The sequence below is a fragment of the Chiloscyllium punctatum genome, chromosome 14 (genome assembly GCF_047496795.1).
Source record: "Chiloscyllium punctatum isolate Juve2018m chromosome 14, sChiPun1.3, whole genome shotgun sequence".
Lineage (NCBI taxonomy): Eukaryota > Metazoa > Chordata > Chondrichthyes > Orectolobiformes > Hemiscylliidae > Chiloscyllium > Chiloscyllium punctatum.
In genome coordinates, this window is record NC_092752.1 from 15,750,730 (window position 1) to 15,773,448 (window position 22,719).

General features: G+C 42.3%; 1 protein-coding gene across 9 annotated transcripts in view; it reads right to left on the reverse strand.

Moving 5' to 3' along the window:
• psd3l (pleckstrin and Sec7 domain containing 3, like) overlaps nucleotides 1-22,719 on the reverse strand; it is a 435,109-nt gene that overhangs the window by 195,024 nt on the left and 217,366 nt on the right. For all 9 annotated transcript variants that reach the window (XM_072583934.1, XM_072583936.1, XM_072583937.1 and 6 more), the window contains one exon: nucleotides 12,627-13,085. In XM_072583934.1, the coding sequence (XP_072440035.1) occupies nucleotides 12,627-13,085 (459 nt within the window). The remainder of the gene's footprint in view (nucleotides 1-12,626; nucleotides 13,086-22,719) is intronic.

Below are 22,719 nucleotides of genomic sequence, written 5' to 3' on the forward strand. Positions count from 1 at the left end.
CTACAACACAGAGACAGGCTCTTCAGCCACACTAACCCCGTTTCCCTGCACTTGGCCCATTTCCTTCTAAACCTTTCCTATGCTGTCTGTCTTAAACTTCATGCATTCAATCTCGCATCTGTAACTCCTCATTCTATGATTCGGAGATGCCGGTGTTGGACTGGGGTGTACAAAGTTAACAATCACACAACACCAGGTTATAGTCCAACAGGTTTAATTGGAAGCACACTAGTGTGCTTCCAATTAAACCTGTTGGACTATAACCTGGTGTTGTGTGATTTTTATCCTCATCCTACGTTGCTCCAAATAGTTTGCTTTTCCCTACCCTGTCCCAGCCCTCAGAAATTTTAAAGCATTCCATCACATCAGCTGCTGTTTTGTCTGATGTAATCGAACTAAATCTCTGTATTAAGAGCAGCTGCAATGTCATGTCTAGTCAAGATGTATCAAAGTCTCCTTAAATGATCTCAGCATTCTTTACCACATCAAAGTTGGTAGAATCATTGATCTGCCTTTGAAGTGGCCATTCTTTTTGAAAGGCTTGAAAGGCGGTGAATCAAAAACTTAACCAAGAAACTGGCCTGAACGTCTCCATTCCTTCTCCTGATTGCAAAAGCCTAGAGCCCCCAGGTCTGAAGGTTTATTTCCTCAAAACTAGAAACTGAAGGAAGCAGCCTGGGACCCCCTGCTCCCTCCCTGTGTGGTGTATCTAACTTCTGTACAATGGCCATGGGATAGAGTGGAAACATAGAATGCACTGAATCATTGCACGAGCTTGCTCAATGACCACTGGAGCACAACCCTTTTGACCCAAAGACATTACAACCCAATAATGTTCTAAGCCCTCTATGAAACTTTTCATTTTGTATGGCACTGCTGCCTCACAGCACCAGGGTCCCAGGTTTGATTCCAGCCTCGGGCAACTGTCTGTGTGGAGTTTGCACATTCTCCCTGTGTCTATGTGGGTTTTCTCCAGGTGCTCCGGTTTCCTCCCACAATCCAAAGATGTGTAGGTTAGGTGAATTGGCCTGGCTAAATTGTCCATAGTGTTAGGTGCATTAGTCAGAGGGAAATGGGTCTGGGTGGGTTACTCTCAGGAGGGTCGGTGTGGATTGGTTGGGCCGAAGGGCCTGTTTCCACACTGTAGGGAATCTAATCTAAATGTAGGGAATATAATCTAAAACGTAACTAGGGAGAGAATAGGACCCCTCAAAGATCAGCAAGGCAGCCCATATGTGGAGCCGCAGGAGATGGGGGAAGAGACTAAATGAGTATTTTGCATCAGTATTTATTGTGGAAAAGGACATGAAAGATATAGAATATGGGGAAGTAGATGGTGGCATCTTGAAAAATGTCCATATTACTGAGGGGGTGGTGCTGGATGTCTTGAAATGCATAAAAAATGAATAAATCCCCAGGACCTGATCAGATGTACCCTAAAACTCTGTGGGAAACTAGGGAAGTGATTGCTGGGCCCCTTGCTGAGATATTTGTATCATCGATAGTCAGAGGTGAGGTGCTGGAAGACTGGAGGTTAGATAATGTGGTGCCACTATTTAGGAAAGGTGGTAAGGAAAAGCCAAGGAACTACAGACCAGTGAGCCTGACATCGGTGGTAGGCAAGTTGTTGGATGGAATCCTGAGGGATATGAGTTACATGTATTTGGAAAGGCAAGGACTGATTAGGGATTGTCAGCATGGCTTTGTGCGTGGGAAATCATGCCTCATGAACTTGATAGAGTTTTTTTGAAGAAGTAACAAAGAGGATTGAGGAGGGCAGAATGCTGGATGTGATCTATGTGGACTTCAGTAAGACATATTAAAATGGTTCCTCATGGCAAGGTTAGATCTCATGGAATACAGGGAGAACTAGCCATTTGGGTACAAAAGTGGCTCAAAAGGTAGAAGACAGAGGGTGGTGGTGAAGGGTTGCTTTTTAGACTGGAGGTCTGTGACCAGTGGAATGCCACAAGGATCGGGACTGGGTCCACTACTTTTTGTCACTTATATAAATGATTTGGATGTGAACATAGGAGTTATGGTTAGTAAATTTGCAGATGACACCAAAATTAGAGGTATAGTGGACAGTAAAGAAGGTTACCTCAGAGTACAACGGAATCTTGACCAGATGGACCAATGGGCTGAGGAGTGGCAGATGGAACTTAAATTTAGATAAATGCGAGGTGCTGCATTTTGGAAAAGCAAATCAGAGCAAACTTATATACTTAATGGTATGATCCTGGGGAGTGTTGCTGAACAAAGTGACCTTGGAGTGCAGGTTCATAGTTCCTTGAAAGTAGAGTCGCAGCTAAATGGGATAGTGAAGGAAGTGTTTGGTATGCTTTCCTTTATTGGTCAGAGCATTGAGTATAGGAGTTGGGAGGTCATGTTGCGGCTGTACAGGACATTTGTTAGGCCACTTTTGGAATATTGCATGCTATTCTGGTCTCCTTCCTATCGGAAGGATAACGTGAAACTTGAAAGGGTTCAGGAAAAAGTTTCAAGGATGTTGCCAGGGGTGGAAGATTTGTGTTATAGGGAGAGGCTGAACAAGCTGGGGCTATTTTCCCTGGAGCATTGGAGGCTGAGGGGTGGCCTTATTGAGGTTTATAAAATCAAGAGGGGCATGGATAGGATAAATAGACAAAGTCTTTTCTCTGGGGTGGGGGTGTCCAAAACCAGATGGAATAGGTTTATCATGAGAGGGGCAAGATATAAAAGAGACCTACGGGGCAACGTATTCACGCAGAGGGTGGTATGTGCATGCAATCAACTGCCAGAGGAGTGGTGGAGGCTGGAACAATTTAAAAGGCATCTGGATGGGTACGTGAATAGAAAGGGTTTAGAGGGATATGGGCCAAATGTTGGCAAATGGGTCTAGATTAGGTTAGGATACCTGGTCGGCATGGGCGTGTTGGACTGAAGGGTCTGTTTCCAATCTGTACACCTCCTTGACTCTATGACTGTCCCATCCATGGTCTCCATTTACACTTCCCATTGCCGTGGAAAGGCTGCCAAAATCAAAGACCCCTCCCAGCCCAGTAATGCTCTCTTCCAACTTCCTCAGTCAGGCAAAGATACAGGAGCGTGAACACTCGCACCAACAGGTTCAAGAACAGCTTATTCTCTACTGTTATTAACCTGATGATTGAACTTCTCTAATTTCAAACAATGTTGATCTTGCTTCGTGCTCCTCCTGTGCAGCTGTAACCTTGGGGCCTCACCTTATGATCTGTATGACCTTGTTTGCTATGATCTGCCTGTCCAGTTCGCAAAACAAAACTTTTCACTGTCCTTAGGCACACATGACGACAACAAATCAAATCAAATCTCTCTCAACTGAGACCTGGATTGCACTCAGATTCTTGGATGCCAAGAATGACTGTGATATTGAAACTCTAGAGTACAGGGGGATACAGGGCTGCCTGGGTCGGAGGAATCAGAGTGGAAGGAGGCTGGTGTCAATTAACAATAGCCAATATAGAGAAAACAAACTGGGTGACCTCTTTCTACGCGCCACACTTCGCTTAATCCAATACATAATGAGGCGGTGGACTGGAGTGGACAAAATTTAAAATCCCACAACACCCAGGTTATAGTCCAACAGATTTATTTGGAAATACAAGCTTTCAGAGCGCTGCTCCTTCGTCAGGTAGCTAGTGGGCAGGATCATAGGACACAGACTTTATACCAAAAGATCATACTGTCATACAACTGATGCGATATATTGAACAATCTCAATTTAGGTTTAGCAATCTCTGTTTGTTCAATAAATCACATCAGCTGTATGACACTGATCTTCTGCTATAAATTCTGTGTCCTATGGTCTTGCTCCACTAGCTACTTGATGAAGGAGCAGCACTCCGAAAGCTAGTACTGCACTTCCAAATAAACCTGTTGGACGATAACCTGGTGTTGTGTGATTTTTAACATAAGCCAGTACAGATTGTGAAGTAAGCAACAAAAAAGGAAAGTTAATGCTGCTTTCAAGGATACTCAAAAGAAGTGCTTCACAATAACTGGGATTTCCCAAACAATTCAATCTAATGGAGGCTGCAAAATGTGGCAAAAAATAATCCATGCATGTATTGCCTCTAGCCAATGGATGACTGAAACCATTGTGCAAACTGTGCATGATGTGTATGCAACAGTAGCGTATCAATGTGAGGACATTGCACTGGGCTGTGAACCAGACACTGGATTTTAATTAACATTAATAAAGGAACTTACCCTTTCCTCACCCCCTGCCCTTTAGGCACAGGTTTTTCACAGTAATCAATAAAGTTATAATTTATGACGTTGATAATAGAGTTTGCAGTGAGCCCTGACTCTTCCATACACTGGCGAGCAGGCAGTGGAGTCCGGAGTCTGGAGCTAATCAGCAGGCTTACCCGTGGCTCTGGGGCTCATCCATCTGCCTGATCAGGAGAGAGTCACACTGTAAGCTGAAAAGAGCAGGAGAGGACATTGTCTTGCTGTTTCAGGCTTGGAAGCACTTTCTGTCTGTATTCACTTAAAGCTTTGTGACAGTCTGCAAATTGCTCAAAACAGGACAGTGCAAAGATCATCCCCGTAAAACACACAGTGAATGATAAAGACACAAGGCAGCTCAGAGACAGAAACCATGAACAAGCATTGTCACAGAAATATATCAAGGGTGAAGACTTACTGAGTCAAGTCATTTCCAGCAGCAAAGAATCTGGGCTGTGGAAAACAGCCATGCATAAAACAGGCCATAGCAGTCCGACCAAGGAATATCTCATCAACATGCATTTCTAAATTCGGGACCCATGTGACTGGTCTTTAGCAACTATCCACTCTGAGCAGTTCCTGCTTACAAAGTGGCATCCAGCACAGAGCTGAACCTCTGGCTGTTATTCAGGAGAGTGCTACTGTATGCTTACAGCATAAGACACACATGACCACTGGTCACTCCCAGAGATTAAAAGCGAGGTTTTAGTGCAGCAGAAGAGACATTTCAGTCTAGTTCTATTGGCTGGATTTGGTTCTGAAAGTTCTTGAAATGCTGGATTTGTCACAATGGAATTTACCGTTGAATGGTCTTCTGTTCTCAAACAAATGTCTTCACTTTAAAAGGACCACACACTGAAATATAAATGTTACTTCCTGCCTTTATAAATTAGGGCGTGCATTAATTTGATCAATTTCAGTCAGTGCAAATGGCTCACATTTCTACCCCGGCCATGCTAAACACTCTGAACAACAACAATTTGTATTTATAGCGTTTTCGATGTAACTGAACTTCCCAAGGTACGACATTAGAACGGGCTAAAATGCCATTTAAGGCAGAGATACACAGGTGAGGCCAATGGGCAAACACTGGGTCAACGAGATTGGTTTTAAAAAGAGCTTAAAGGTGGGAATAAAGGTAGCAAGGCTTTTGGAGGGGATTCCAGGATTGAGGGCATGGATGTTAATGTTGCAGCAATTAAAAATAGGGAAGTTGAAGAAACCATTCGATAGGCACAGAGAAATCTCTGAAGATTGTGTGGCTGAAGGAGATTACAAAGTCGACAAACAGGAGGCTGCAAGAACACAGCAAGTCAGGGAGCATCAGGATTTGAAGTCAACATTTCAGGTATAACCCTTTTTCAGGACTGAAGGGTTATACCCAAAATGTTGACTTCTCCACCTCCTGATGTTGCCTGCCTTACTGTGTTCTTCCAGCCTCCTGCTTGTCGACTTTGGATTCCAGCATCTGCAGTTTTTTTTTTCTCAAAGAAATTACAAAGACGGAGACAGGGTGAGGTGATTTAAAAAAAGACACAATAGTCTAACCAGACCACAGGACTGCTCTTTCATTACAGACACGACTGCTGGTGGTTTAACCTGAGAGTCACCACACTTCAGGCAAGGTCAGAGGTTAAAACGGAGAGTCCTGCATGGTATCTTCAGCTGGCATGGGAGTTGAACCCACGCAATCGGGGATTACTGTACATTGCAAACCAGCCATCAAGCCAACTGAGCTAACTAACCAATAGATGGATTTAAAAACAAGAAAAATTTTAAAAGCAAGATCTTGCTGCATCAGGTGCCAAGAAGGTCTGTCAAAGGGCACAAAGGAGAACAGGACTAAGGCCAGAGCTTTGGATGACCTCCAGTTTACAGAGGATAGCATGTGGAAGAACAGCAGGAATGCATTGGAATAATCAAGAGGTAGCAAACAGCTGGTTGAGACAGGAGTGGTGTTGTTCAATGTTACAAAGCTGGAAGTCAGGGTTTTCATGAATACACGGCCAGAACTTCACTGTGGCATCTAACATGACACTAATGTTACACACAGATTGGTTTAATTACAGGTGGTTGTCAGAGAGAGAGATGGAATAGGTGACTATGGAAACATGTGTGCAACAGGGACAGGAGATCAGTCAACCCATTAGCTGGATGCTAACTGAACCACACAATGGAAATCAGGAGGTCGAGTCAGCTGGGTACCTGCCCAGAGAGTGCGACAGCATCCCACTGTCTGTGAATTTAACATGTTCTATGGAGCAGACAGTGAAGAAACTTACTCAAAAACAAACAGAATCCTCCTTTACATCTATATGTTAACAGGACCAGCCTGCAGTTTAACTCAGGCCTCGGCAGAGAAACCAACAGCCAATTCATTGCTGTTAAAGCAATTGGATAAACCACAGAAGGTGATGAAAGAGGGAGCTTTTTTTTTCCTTCTTCCCTTTACAGGATCAGGAGGAGCAGGAATTAAATAGAAATGTCTTTATGTAGGAAGGGGTCTGAATGTGGAACTCCGAATGGATGTAATATCTGCCACTGTCTGGGGTCAGCCTGAAACTCTCACTTGTGATCATAAAAGGATCACTCGACCCAAAACGTTAACTCTGCTTTCTCTCCACAGTTGCGGCCAGACCTGCTGAGTTTTCCCAGCAATTTCTGTTTTTGTTTCGGATTTACAGCAGCCTCAGCTCTTTTAGTTTTTCTGAAACCCACAGTCAGCTTGTTGGGGAATGACTTTGACTTTCTCTAAAAGTGAAACCTTAGATGTGGAACACAGTGACTTGAAAGTGATTTTAATTAAACATTTCCTGTGCAGACTTGAGTGAAAGGAATCAATTAAATGAAAACATTAATGCGGGGTATCCAAACTCTCAAGGTGCCATCTACTTTTTTGATCAAGTTTCAAACATTTGTTTGAATATCTCCAGAATTGTCCATTGTCAAATTATTTGATCACATTCCTGTCAAGTGTTTTGCGAATTCTTACTACGTTAAAGGCACTTATAAAAGTAGGTTGTAAAATTAGATTTCCTACAGTGTGGAAACAGGCCCTTCGGCCCAACAAGTCCACACCAACCCTCTGAAGAGCAACCTACCCAGACCCATTCCCCTACATTTACCCCTGACTAATGCACCTAACACTACAGACAATTTAGCATGGCCAATTCACCTAACCTGCACATCTCTGTGGGAGGAAACTGGAGCAAACTCCACACAGACAGCTGCCCGGAGGCGGGAATTGAACCAGGGTCCCTGACACTGTGAGGCAGCAGTGCTAACCACTGAGCCACCGTGCCGTCTCTTGTTCACTGCTGTAACTCTGTTTTATTGGTTTTAACAAAGAAGGCATTCCCAAAAATCATCCAGTTCAAAATCAATTGGCATTTATCAAGTATGGAGCTAGCCTTTCCCGTAGTGCATTTTGTAAATGGTATACACTGCTGCCATTGGCTGTCACTGGTACAAGGAGTGAATGCTGAAGGTGGTGTAAAGAGTGCCACTCTGTCCTGAATGATGCTCATCTTCTTCAGTATTGGATCTGTATTCATCCAGGAAAATGAAGAATATCTTGCAGATGGTGGACAGGCTTTGCAGAGTCAGGTGTTGAGCTACCCCATTGCAAACTCCCTGCCCTGCTCTTGTCGCTACAGTGTTTATACCGCTGACCCGTTCAGTTTCTGGACAATGGGAGCCCTCCAGGGATTTAATGATGGTAGTGCGAATGACTGTCAAACCTCTAGTTGAAGATAGTTATTGCATGGCACTTGTGTGGCAAGAATATTACATAACCACAGCCTGAACAAACACCTGCTTCTTTCATTGGTAATAACCTCAGTTGACCATATGTTAAAAACAAACTCTCCCGTTACCATCATTATAAACACTGCAACATTCCTTCCCAGTGGTGCTGATCTGATGTAAAACATTCTCAACAAAAAGCAGAGAACCAAAATCACTTGCTTTTTGTCATGATAAGAGAAATAGAAATTTTAAATCTTACAGAATAACTCCTAATGTGGAAAATACTGAAGCATCGATGACTATGACACAGCAGCTTGTTGTATGAGGTCATATTTGCACAGACCTCCCTCACACTAAACCATTGAATGGATGTATAACAACCACTGAAAACACTTACAACGCACTGTAAAATGATGTGGGGGTGGACAAAGTCAAAAATCACATGACACCAGGTTATAGTCCAACAGGTTTATTTGAAATCATAAGTTTTTGCAGCAATGCACTTCACTTGACAAAGAATCTTTTGACGCTGCAAAGTGAGGGGTTGTAAAACTTCACAATACCCAGTGACATACGTAAAATTTCACTGTTTATTAACAAATGCAGTTCTGGCCTCAATCACACTGACTTCTGTTGTGGTCTCAGCCATTGTGGACAAACACACCGCCTCATACCTTCAATGAATGAGATTTACAGAACAAAAGTGGCCTTGGCCTTTCTCAAACTGACTGCAACGAATCACACTCACTCTTTGGTAATACTGGTCTTCTGGCAGGGATATCCAACCATAGTGGGTCAGCTGACTGAAATACTGCTCCAAGGCCATGATTCCAGTGTTCACATGGCTGACTGTATTCAGTGGCCAAAGATTCCAAACCAGTATCGTCCCACAGTGTTCACTTCTAGCTTCACGCCTTGGGAATCTGTTCAATAAAAACCTGCCTTGACCAGGTAACAGAATTTCATTCATCCTGATCAGTGTCATAGAATCACAGAATCATACAGTCCAACCAGTTCATGCCGACCAGAATCCCAAATTACACCAGTCCCACCTGCCTACCCTTGGCCCATATCTCTCCAAACATTTCTTATTCACGTACTTATTCAAATGTCTTTTCAATGTTGTAACTGTATCCACATCCATCACTTCCTCTGGAAAGTCATTCCACTGTCTGTGTTAAAAAAGTTGCCTTTTGTTAAATCTTTCTCCTCTCATCTTAAAAATAATCCCCCTAGTCTCGAAATCTCCAACCCTAGGGAAAAGACTCCTGCCATTCACCTTAACTATGCCTCTCATGATTTTATAACCCTTTAAAAGGTCACTCCTCAACCTTCTACGCTCCAGTGAAAATAGTCCCAGTCAATCCAGCCTCTCCTTATAGCTTCAATCCTCCATTCCTGGCAATATCCTGATAAATCACTACTTAACAAAATCCTTCCTATGACAGGGTGACCAGAACTGGATACAATACGCCAGAAGAGGCCTCACCAATATCCTATACAACCTCAACATAACGTCATAACTCCTTTACTCAAAGGTCTGAGCAATGAAGGCAAGTATGCCAAACACCTTCTTAATCACCTTGTTTCTCTACATTCACTAATGATATAAAACCCTGCAACTGAATGTTACTTGAAATCGTGTCTTCAACCTAATATTTCAAGGACCATGCCCTCTTCTGTCCCTTGAGAATTCAACACTTTCAATGGGAAAGAACAAAAAGGAAAGTCTTGCATTTATATAGTACCTTTCATGCCCGCTTGACACCTCAAAGCACTCTAGTTAATGAAATACTTTTTGAAATGTAGTCTCTGGTGTTCTACAGGAAACATGGCGAACAATTTTCAAGCAACTAACGGTAATATGAAAACATCTATTTTCATTATTTTAATTGAATCAGTATTAATATATTAATTGAATCAGTACTGAGGATATCTTCCAAGTTTTACATCAAAATGAGACCTTTTAAACCATCTGAAAGAGAGGGAGTCTCAATTTAATCCTCATCCAAAATTGCCACCTATGACAGTGTAGCCCTCCCTTAAAACTGTATTAGTCTTGTTTGGTAAGCTCAATTTTATGTGTTATTAGTCTTTCATGGAATGCGAGTATTGCTGTCAAGTGCAGTATTGTGATGCCCATTTCTAATTGCCCTCAAGTCACCATTAGATTAGATTACTTACAGTGTGGAAACAGGCCCTTCGGCCCAACAAGTCCACACCGACCCACCGAAGCGCACCCACCCATACCCATTCCCCGACATCTAACACTACAGGAAATTTAGTTTGGCCAATTCACCTAACCTGCACATTTTTGGACTGTGGGAGGAAACCAGAGCACCCGGAGGAAACCCACGCAGACACGGGGAGAATGTGCAAACTCCACAAAGTCAGTCGCCTGAGGCAGGAATTGAACCCAGGTCTCTGATGCTGTGAGGCAGCAGTGCTAACCACTGTGCCACCGTGCCGCCCACGCGAGATCTGCAGTCACACAGGTATAGAGGACAGATTTCCTTCCCTAATAGATATTAGTGAACTAGTCTTTTTTTTTCCTGATAGTTTATAATTACTTCATGCCAGCATTACTGAAACAAATTTTCAACTGTAGACTTTTGGCTAATTAGTTGAATGCATTTAATTATTTGAATTTTAACTCCACCAACTGCTGTGAATGGATTTGAATGCCTATCCCCAGAGACAAAGTTAAAAATCATACAACACCAGCTTATAGTCCAATAAGTTTATTTGGAGCGCTGCTCCTTCATGCGGTGACTGTGGAGCACAACAAAAGACACAGAATTTATCGCAAAAGATTACTGTGTCATGCAATTGAAATGATATATTGAACAACAATCTAGGTATGTTCAATATATCATTTCAGTTGCATGACACTGTAATCTTTTGTGATAAATTCCGTCTTATGGTCATGCTCCACAGTTACCTGATGAAGGAGCAGTGCTCCGAAAGCTAGTGCTTCCAAGTAAACCTGTTGGACTATAACCTGGTGTGAGATTTTTAATTTTGTTCACCCCAGTCCAACACTGGCTCCTCCAAATCATATCCCCAGGGAATTAGCCTGAGTGGAGTCGTAATCCACTGACATTACCACTGCAGCACCATCTCCCTGAGTGAGATTCAAACTCATAACCCTCTGATTCAGAGGCAAGGTGCTAGGTACCAACCCATCTGACAGAAGGTATAAAACAATGCTCACCCCTGCTTACATGGACACCAACCTCTATTGCTCACAAACCTACACTGCCTGAATACTGCTGAGAGTCACAATACAAAGTTTCATCATTACCAAGCCTGCCAGTTCTGCCTGTAGGAGGGCAAAGATTCTCCACTTTGCCCCCATCTGTTTGCACAAGCTGCAAAATATTGTCATCCCTTTGGGCTCACTCATCACACACTAAGCTGGAGGATTCTCAGCTGCATGCTACAACGCACTTTGAGTCAGGCACACATCATGTGTCACTTCCTCCTTGTGGCCACCAGTTCCCTTCGCGATAATTCATGCACATCTTTGTCATTCAATTGGAAAGCTGGTGAAATCACTACATGGCCAACTCTTTCTGATTTGTTCTGCTCACTGATAGCTTTGTTTGAAGAACTCACTGCAGTCAACCCTCCCTCAGTTCTTGACTCAACCAAGCAAACTTGCCGGAGTGGAGAAAAGGCAGCAAATTATCAGGTCATTCCTGATCCTAGATGTGGTCAGCCAGGATGCTTCTCAACCCACAGGAGAGGGAAGGAGCACCTCAAATATTTATCTGCATGATGTCTTTGTGAAGGCAACAAACATCCTTGTAGAGAATTACAATCCATGTCCCAGTGAATCACTGAATCACCTCCACTATCTCCAACGATGATTTGCATGTTGTCTATGGCAATACGCCAGAGGTGACTGTTATGCAAATACATGGAATAGGAGTAGAAATAAATCATTCAGCCCCCATCGAACCTGCTCCCCATTCAATAACATCACGGCTGATCTATTTTTGTTTCGGATTCCACATTCCCATATATCTCCATTGTCTTTGATTCCCTTGCCAGGAGAGAATCCAACCACCTCCATTACATATCATACAAACAGTCAAACACCCAGCCTCCCCCACCTTCTGATGTAGAGGCTCCCAAAGTTACACAATTGCCTGGGAGAAAACAAAAACTCTCCCCATCTCTGTCCTGAGAGGGCACCTCCTAACTTCAAAACAGTGTCCCCTAGCTCGGGACTCACCAAAAGGGGGAGAAATCCTGTAACTATAATAGTCTGTATGTGGGAAAGAATAATCCAAACGTGCTGCAACAACAACTGTTTCACCTATTTGCAAAGAAACAAGGATGTGGATTTTCAGTAAAAGGACAAGGTTGGGTTAAGATATCTGGTTGGTATGGACAGGTTGGACCGAAGGGTCTGTTTCCGTGCTGTTAAACTCTACGACTCTATGACCCATGTACCAATGGGAGGCCTCTCCACAATTTGCCAACAGTCTTCAGTCAACCTGATTACAGACAGCATTAAGTTGTGCCCCATGCCGAGATTGGTTTCACACTTGGATATACTATATTTTGAGTACAAGATCATAGATCGGGGAGGAGTTTGGGTGAGGAGAATGTTGTCTTACCTTGAAGTAGAGGGCTCTTTCTGCCCATCCTGATAGAGCTCTGAGAGTTGAGGTGCTCCATTGACAACAGTGTACGGAGAAGGTTTATGGAATAAATGGTCTGATGAGTCGCTGTTTTCCTCCAGACTGCTGCCTGATAGGTCACTGATGTCTATTCGACGCTGCAATGCCCTATTACCAGAGCCGGCTTCCGTGGTCCCATGCTCCAGGAACTGGCTGCTTTCCTTGATTCGCTGCTGAATCATCGGGGTGAGCGGCATTTCAAAGCTGAAGCCACATTCGCTCTCGTCCGTGGAGGAGATCATGTCCAGTGAGTCCAGGCTGTTGTACGAGGTACCTTTCAGATGTTGGCACTCCATAATGTGTTCAAACTGTGAGCTGAAAATATCAGTCACCTCACTGGGCAAAGTCCACGTACTATCAAACTCTGGCTTGTTCGTGACCGTCAACATCAGTAAACTAAGGAAAGAAAAGTCAGAAATAGTTAGGAAAGTGCAAAAAAATCCAGTACATTTTATGCACAAGTCTGAATATTCCCTTCTATAGTAGTGGCAGAAATTTCACCACAATCTCATCTGTTAATTTCTCCCCAGCAACATTCATTAGATTAGATTAGATTCCCTACCGTGTGGAAACAGGCCCTTTGGCCCAACAAGTCCACATCAACCCTCCGAAGAGTAACCCACCCAGACCCATTTCCCTCTAATTAATGCATCTAACACTATGGGCAATTTAGCATGGCCAATTCACCTAATCTGCACATTATTTTTGGAACTTTGCTATCCTATTTTGTTCAACTAAAATTGCAACTGCAAACCCCTCTTTCAACGAACCAAAACCTTTATATCAAGTTCCTGCAGTGCTCTTGGAATCGCTATTCCAATTTCTGGGGGAAAGTACACAACTGGGTATTGTTTCAGATTACGTAGTCGCTCACTTAAGATAGAGTTGAGAAATTGGCTTTCTCAAGGAAAAGATTACAAATGTCTGGATTCTCCTACACCAGAGAGTTGTGAAGCCTGAATCATTGAATATTGCCAAGCCAGAGGTAGCCAGATTCTTAAAATACAGGAGAGTCAAAGCTAATGGGATCAGGCAGGAAAAGGGATGTTCAGATCAAGACCAGACCAACCCATGGTTCTACTAAAAGGCAGAGCAGACACAATGGCATTTAAACACCTTCTCATGCTTTGATGTCCTGCGCTGTTCCATAAAAGGTTCTTTATTGTACCTTAAGAAAGTTTATTCTCTTCTCCAAAGAAAACTTCATAATTTTCTTTCTTGATTGCAAGTTCTCATTCCACACACTGACCCTCCCGGACCTGTACACAGTCAGCCCAGGATGAATGGTTAAACTAAACCATCAATTGGTCAACTCAGCAAGCATTCAGGCCTACCCAGGCCAACTGGTCAGCCCACTCTGCCAATGGGTATGCATTGAAGGGACCAGGGGTAACAAGGTGTAAAATCGATCAGTCATTTTTCATTTCCCTATTGTCCTTGCCTGGGTTGCCATGACTACTCAGGAGGTATGGTTAGGATGAGGAGCTCACTGAGGAATCACAGCCCCCAACATAAGTAGCAACACTCACTGACACCTCTTTCCTCCTATATTTGCCTGAAATTGCCAATTTAACTGGGGTATTGCCAATGTGCTGGGAATGCATCAGTTCACAGAATGAAAGATATTCCTGACATATGAATACATGGGGGAGCCACTTATAGCTAAATCTGCCCTGATCTCACTCAACAGCCACAAAGTTATAGAATAGAATCCTGCACTGTGGAATCAGACCATTCAGCCTTCAGCCTATCGAGTCCACACCAACTCATTCCCCCTCCCCAGAGTATCCCATCCAAACCCACACCTTACCCTATCCCTGTAACCCTGTATTTCCCATGGTTAACCCATGCTATGAACTATTTAGCATGGCCAATCTACCTTATGTGCAAGGTCTACATCTTTAGACTGTGGAAGGAAGCCGGAGCACCCGGAGGAAACCCACACAGACACATGGAGAATGTGCAAATTCCACACAGTCACCCAAGGCCTGAATCAGGTTTCCTGATGCTGTGAGGCAGCAGTGATAATCGCTGAGCCACTGTGCTGTCCGTGTACTCTTCGGTAGTGTTTTTTACTCTTCATCAGAGTGTAGACAATTGATGCTTTATCCCCTCCCGTGTCCAGATGCAGATTGAGTGTAAGTTTCATACAATGGTTACCAGTGCTGATAAAATTAGGGATACCCCTAACTCGGAATGCTCATGCACACACTGGCTCAGTAGACCATTTGGAGAGGGTCTTCTGTTGGCAGACCAGCCATGCCCCCTACCTTGTCCATGTGGCTTACTGATTTCACCTTCATCACCAAGTATAGGGGTACTCAAAACTGCAGGAAATTATTACTCTATTGCAGACTATGAGACTGCCCAATCCCTTAGAAAACTAGTTGTAAATGTTTGAGGATTTCATGAAGTCCAACTGACAACATATGATCTATGGACTTTAATACAAAATGTGGAGGTCAGTAAACATTTCACTTTAATTGTAAATTAAAGAGACCTGCATTTTGCAATATACTGTAATTATTTGTGTAATGAAATGCTGATGATTGTGTCACCCAATCACTAATTTATATCTTCATTGTAATCATTGTCTATAACTATGTGATGAATAGTGTTTACTGTTTCATTTATAACATCACAAGTTGCATTGATGATTTTCTAGTAAACCAGCTATCTCTCTCATTTGATCAGATTAAAACATACTAAATTCAGGGGCAGGAAAAGGTTTGCTGCTCCATAAAGCTGCCTCACACTCACAATGATTGCAACATTATGATTAAATACAAACTGCATCACCCACAGCCACACCGCCCTGGGAGAGGAGATCCCATTGCTCGACAGTCTGAGTCAATAGCTCTGTGCCAGCTTTCAATATTTCTAACAGAGTGAGTGCCAGTTTTTTTGTTAGCTTCTGAATCTCAAACACATCCAACTCTATTAATGACATAATAGGGCTCCACAAGCCACATCATATTGCCGTACCAGAGTCAGAGTCGTGCAGCATGGAAACAGACCCTCAGGTCCAACTCATCCATGCCCATCAAATATTCTACATTAATCTAGTCCCATGTGCCTGCATTTGGCCCATATCCCTCTCAACCTTTCATATCCATATCCCCATCCTGATGCCTTTTCAATGTTGTGGCCTTCCCCAGAGCCTCCACCACCATCTCTGGTAGCTTTTTCCATACACTCACCACCCTCTACCTGAAAAATGGTGCCCCTTTTATATGGTTCCCTTCTCACCTTAGATCTAATCCCTGTAGTTTTGGACTTCCCCTAACCTGGGGAAAAGACCTTGGCTATTCACCTTATCCATGCCCCTCATGATTCTACAAGGTCACCTCTCAGCCTCATACACTCCAGGGAAATTAGCCCCAGCCGATTCAGCCTCTCCCTATAGCTCAAAACCTCCAAACCCTGACATCTTTGTAAATCTTTTCTGAACGCTTTCAAGTTTAACAACATCTTGCCTATTGCAGGGAACAGAATTGAATAAAGAATTCCAAAAGTGGCCTAACCAATGTCCTATATAGCTGCAACATGGCATCCCAACTCCTAGACTTGTACCTTCCCTGCTAACTTTCCAAAAATATTTTCATCCTTTTACCAGTTCACCAAAAACAATTGGAGTGAAGAAATCAGAGACACTTGGCAGACTTCACATAATCACCAGAAATCATGAAGCTTTCTTTGTTCCCAGAATAAAATAAATTTTGTTAATTCTGCAGACGGTCATTCCATCTTGGAAACAATAACATTGTAAGGCTTGAACAAATTAAATTGGACATTTTCTTAAAACTCATTGTTGTGGATAAGTGGGAACACATTGACATATTTTACATGGATTTCCAGAAGGCATTTGATAAGGTTATTATGCAAAGATTATTATGCAAATTACAAGCACATGATGTAGGGGATAACATATTTGCATGGGTAGAACATGGCAAAGAACAGAGACCATATACAAATGGATTTTTTTTTGTCTAGGAAGGATGCAATGAATGGATTACTGCAGGGATTTGTGCTGGATCCTCAGTGTTTTACAATTTAAATTAATAATTTAGATGAGGTTAGTAAAAACATGGTAGTTACATTTGCAGATGATGCAAAAGATAGGGAGGAAATGAAGAGGATATAACAGATGGAAACAGCTATAGTTAGTTTGAGTCAGTGGGCCAAAACATGTGAGCTGAAGTATAATGTGGGAAAATGTAAAATTGTTCACTTTGGCAGGAAAAACAAAGTCTTACCTAATAAGAATTCAACTACTGAATTCCAAATTGTAGAAATCTGGCTATTCCAATATAGCTAATATGTAGCTACATCAAGGAATTACAAAATCTAATGCACTACTATTGTTTAATGTGTGAGGAGCTGTATATGAAAGTAAAGATGTTATGTTTCAGTTACACATTGCACTGGTAGCACCACAACCCAAATATTGTGTGAAGCTTGCTTTTATTTAAGGAAGGATGTAAACTCATTGGAAGTGGTTCAGAGGATTGTTACTTTGGTATGTGTAGGTTATCTTTGGAGAAAGGTTAGACGGGCTGCACTTGCTTCCATTGGAGTTCAGAAGAGCGCGAGGTGACTTCATTGTAGTACGTAAGATCCTGAATGGTCTTGACAAGATAGATGTGAAAATAATGTTCCACCTGTCATTGAGTTAGGGGGCATTGTTTTAAAATTAGTGGTCATCCTTTTAGGACAGATATGAGTAGAAGGCACTTCTCACAGAGATTGTACAACGTAGGAATTCTCTGCCCCAGAGGTTGGTGGAGAAAAGGTCATTAAATACACTGAAGGCAGAAGTGAACAAACTTTCGTAATCCAAAATAATCAAAGCTTATTGGGGATAGGTGGGAATGTAAAATTCAATTCAGCCATGATCTTATTGAATGGTGAGGAATCTCAAAGGGTCAAATGGCTACTTCAGCTTATGATTTGTAAGTTTGTATCTGGTGAGAACATCAGACGTACTTGGGATCAATTCAGATACAACATGGGAAAAGATGCATTTGAAGGCTTTCGGAAAAAAGCACATATCGATCAGAAGTTGAATTCAATGTAGGCTACCACTGTTCCACCGCAACAGCAATGACGCTGAAGATGATCTTTATCATATTACATGAGATTGTTCAGCAAATCTCTCAGACAATCAATGTTAGTAGATAAATCAAGGCTTAGAAAAGACTTACATTAATAAATATCAATATGCCTGGGTCTTCCATCACAGCAGCTTGCTACAGTTGCATTCAGTACTTAGCCTCAGTTCAATTGTAAAGCTTAACTGAAGATATATTTCATGAACATTTTTACAAAGGTGGAGTGATTCACATATACACGAACATGCATATACAGGAAGCAGAAGTGGGCCATTCAGCCCTTTAAGCCTCCTCCACCTTCCAATAAGATCCTGATGGATCTATTTGTGTGTCAACTTCTACAACTGCATCCACCCCTGATAACCTTCGATTCCCTCACCTGTCAACAACCGCCTTAAAGATATTCAATGACCCCAACTCACCTTCTCAGGCTGAGAGTTCCAAAGTTACACAACCCTCAGAGACAAGTTATTCCCTTCAGCTCTGACATAAAATGGTGACCCCTAATTTTAAAAGTGTCACCTAATTCTGGACTGAAACATAAGGGGAAACATCCTTCCCACGTCTTCCTTGTCAAAACCATTCAAAACCATACAAAGTTCAATCAAAACACTCTTTCCTCTCCTGAACTGTACTGAAAACAAACCCAATCTGTCCAATCCTTCCTTATAAGACAACCCACTTATTCCCAGGTCTCACTCACACTGACAATGTTCCTTACTCAATTGAACTCAACAGTTGGAAAGGGTGAGACTAGAGGAGCATACATTGTGGGAAATAAAAGGCAGTAGAATGTAATTGAAAAGACCAAGTTGCTCTAAGGGACAAAATGGAAGAACCTGCCAGAATTCTCAACTTCCTGTTCTAGAATGGGAACACAGGTGATCCATCAGATGTAACTGGAGGAAGTGGAAGGGACCTCTCCCAATATCTGTTGTTAAGCAAAAAGCGATTGGGTGAACCAGTATTTTATGTTAGGGTTATTTGTGGGATCTTGCTCTGCATGCAATGGCTGCCACATTTGCCTACAGGAGCAGTACCTTGGTGGTGAGCAGTTTCAGGACATCCTGAATGCACTTTACAAAAGCAAGTTCCTTCTTTTGTCCTATTTAAGTTAGATATTTGAGCACTTTTAAAAAGGACCAACATTTACTTATGTTAAATATGTGACAAAACCTCAACTTCTTTTACCTTGCCTGAGATTCATAATTTTTAAACATTGGAAGATCTTTCTTTTAGGATTTATGCAATTGTTTTTTTCCTAACAGCCCAATCAGACTGAAGATTGGTCACTATGGCAACAGCCTGAATAACAAGAAGTTAGGTTTTTGGTTATGGACAGTATCATATAGTGCTTCTGTTTAATCCTCAATAACTCAATTACATAGAGTGAACAGTAGCAGCAAATGGCTGTTTCAGAGGGATTTCCCATCCCCTAAGCCCTCTTCCCATTCACTCTGGAACACCAACAGAGGCAACCACTCATTCTCCTTGCGAACTTGGAACAGTGACCACCAAGGAGAGAAACTTAAACAGAAAATGGTATAAAGTGGCAGAATTTATTTACAATCCACTAAATATATTATGGTGATTAATTTACAACAACTTTCCTGGACTACAGAACCACTACTCAAAATCTCCATAACACTTTCAGGAACTAGCTCTCAAATCACTATACCATCCGATAACTAGTACCTGATCTGACATTTCATCCATTGACAAGTGCTTCAATTCTCATGACATGTACTAGCAGTGCCCAATAACAATGCCATCCACCAGCTTCTATTCAAATCACTGTCATCTACAAACTAGCAATTTAATTTACAGAGTTTCCAAACCACTTGAATTGCAACAGTATCTACTAATTTGCACCAAATTTCCTAGTAATTCATGTTAACTACAAACTGAATTGCCCCAAGATTCACTATTTAGTACCCAAGTGAACCCATTAAGCAGCACTTGAAAATAACAACCACCACCAACAAATTAGTGCTGGAAAATGGAGACCATCCACCAATCCAATTATATAATCTATTAATTAGCTCAAGATCCATACTGTGTGCTGGCCAGAGCCTGATTCACATCAACCACTAACTAGCTCCTCATTCACAACACAAACCAACTGTTATTTAATTCACACTATTCGGGGATATAAAGTGGACTAGTTCACAACTGTTTGGATTTTCAAACAGGAATCAAAAGACTGACCCTTTTGGATGGATTGTAAGCCACCTCAGGACATTCCTCTTTCAGAAAGATAACTAGTTCTGGTTGCTTCCAATTACAACTCCAAACAGTACATCAAGTCAGGCACAGTGTAGATCACAAATAGCTAATAATGCATCTGACTGATTTTCCAGGTGATGGGATCACTAATACAGAGGTGTTAAGTAGATTAGATTAGATTACTTACAGTGTGGAAACAGGCCCTTCGGCCCAACAAGTCCACACCGCCCCGCTGAAGCGCAACCCACCCATACCCCTACATTTACCCCTTACCGAACACTACGGGCAATTTAGCATAGCCAATTCACCTGACCTGCACATCTTTGGACTGTGGGAGGAAACCGGAGCACCCGGAGGAAACCCACGCAGACACGGGGAGAACGTGCAAACTCCACACAGTTAGTCACCTGAGGCGGGAATTGAACCCGGATCTCTGGCGCTGTGAGGCAGCAGTGCTAACCACTGTGCCACCGTGCCACCCATAAGTAAAAGAATGAAGGGAGGAGAACGCTTGAAATATGGAGATATCTTGGCAGTGAATATTACAAGGCCAATGTCCCTGGGCCTCTTTTGGACTAGTGATGCTTGAGAAGGAATTAAACATCCAAAAAATTAATACTTTGCTTGATGTCGATAAGACCAAAGTCTAATTCATTAATCTACCCTTCTCTCTTATCTGCTGCCACTCTCAGTGAGTCTTAGTGGAACCTTTGTCTTAGATTCTGATGGGTTGTTGGTTCAGGTCACACTACACAGATTGAAGTACATTGAGGGAGTTGTTGTGGTGCAGTAGGTTAGTATCACTACCTCTGGTCCAGGTTCAAGACCCACCTGCTCCAGGGCTATGTCTTAACATGTCTGAATAGATTGATTAACAAAAGTTATAATCCAGTGAAATACTGAAGATGGATGGACAGGGTAGTTAAGAACACATTTAGCATGCTTGCCTTCATTGCTCAGACCACTGAGTATAGGAGTTGCGATGTCATACTGAGGTTGTATAGGATGTTGGTGAGGCCACTCTTAGAGTACTGTGTACAGTTCTGGTCACCCTGATAAAGGAAGGATATTATTAAATTGGAGAGGGTTCAGAAAAGATTTACCAGGTTGTTGCCAGGAATGGAGGGTTTGACAGGCTGAGATTCTTTTCACTGAAGCCTAGGGAGTTGAGGATGACGATATAGAGTTTTAGAAAATCATGAGGGGCATGGATAAGATGAACAGCAAAGGTCTTCTTCCAAGGGCAGGGAATTCAAAACTAGGGGGCATATGTTTAAGGGGAGAGAAGAAAGATTTAAAAGGGACCTGAGGGGCAACCATTTCACACAGAGGGTGGTTCATGTGTGGTCTGAACTTCCAGAGGAAGTGGCAGATGCAGGTACAGTTATAACATTTAAAAGACATTTGGACAGGCACATGAATAGGAAACGTTTAGAGTGATATGGGCCAAATGCAGACAAGTCGAACTAAATTACTTCGGGAAATTTGATTGGCATGGACAAGTTGGACCAAAGGGTCTGTTCGGTGCTGTATGGCAGTATGTGTTCCATTCATTTTCAATTGGTTCATCAGATCTAAGCATCAGTGTCATGGCCAACATTTACTGCCAATTGCTGTGCTCTTTGGAACGTGACAGGGAGTCACCTCGTTAAATGCAGTCAAGTGCCTTGACAGGCCTTCAGAGGGCAGCTCAGAGTGCCCAACACTGTTGTGAACCCAGAGACACATTCGGGCCATATCAGATACACTGGAGTTCTCTCCCTCGATAACCATATGGGTTTTCAGTGGCACATTTTAATGACTGGTTTGCAGTCACCATGACTGACACTGGCTTTTCCTTTCAGATGTTTTTTTTTGTGTGTGTGGCAGAACTTGCATTCACCATGCTGTGGTGAGATTTGAATCCACAATTTAGGATTACTAATCTGGATCACTCATCTAGCAATATACCCACAGTGCTTCTGAATTGCCTCGTCAATGTGGCCAGGTTTCGGATAAGAAATTAAACCAACCATTTGAATACACATGATCTCAAGGTGTTATTTTGAAAAACAGCAAGGGTTTAAGCAAAGATTTATCCCTAAGCCAGCATTATTAACACACAAACTAGAAATGCCTCCTGGTTCTTACCTCAATGCTTTGACTCATAAGCTCACTTAATTTCTTCAGTATAATGACCTCAAGTAGTCCACTTCCAAGCATATTTATTCCATTTGATTATATAGTGAAAAGTAGCTCAAATGTTAATGCAATTACTCACCACTTTCATGGCCTACGTACATTTTCACTAAAATTAACGATGGGATTATATATATCTCATATATTGAAACAGCTCTGCTGGCTAGTTTCTTCTTACAACAGAAAAATGGAGCAGCTTCAGAGCAGGCAGGAGAAGACAATGAGTTTACAGGAACTTGACTCAATAAAGACCAGCAGCTGATTTGTTTGTTTCAGTTCAATACATTTAACTGATTGCTATGAACTCCATTCTATGAATAAAGAATAAGGTTTGTAAACCTGATTACTTGATTCAACATATTTCACAACATAAAAATAGTAGACCATTCTCCCCCAATCTTGATAAAAGACTGTTTGTGATCCAAACTCCACTTTCCCAGTTGGTCCTAGTAATTTTAGATGAAAATTCTATCTAACTCAGCCGTGAGTGCATTCATCAACCTTGCTTTATAGAG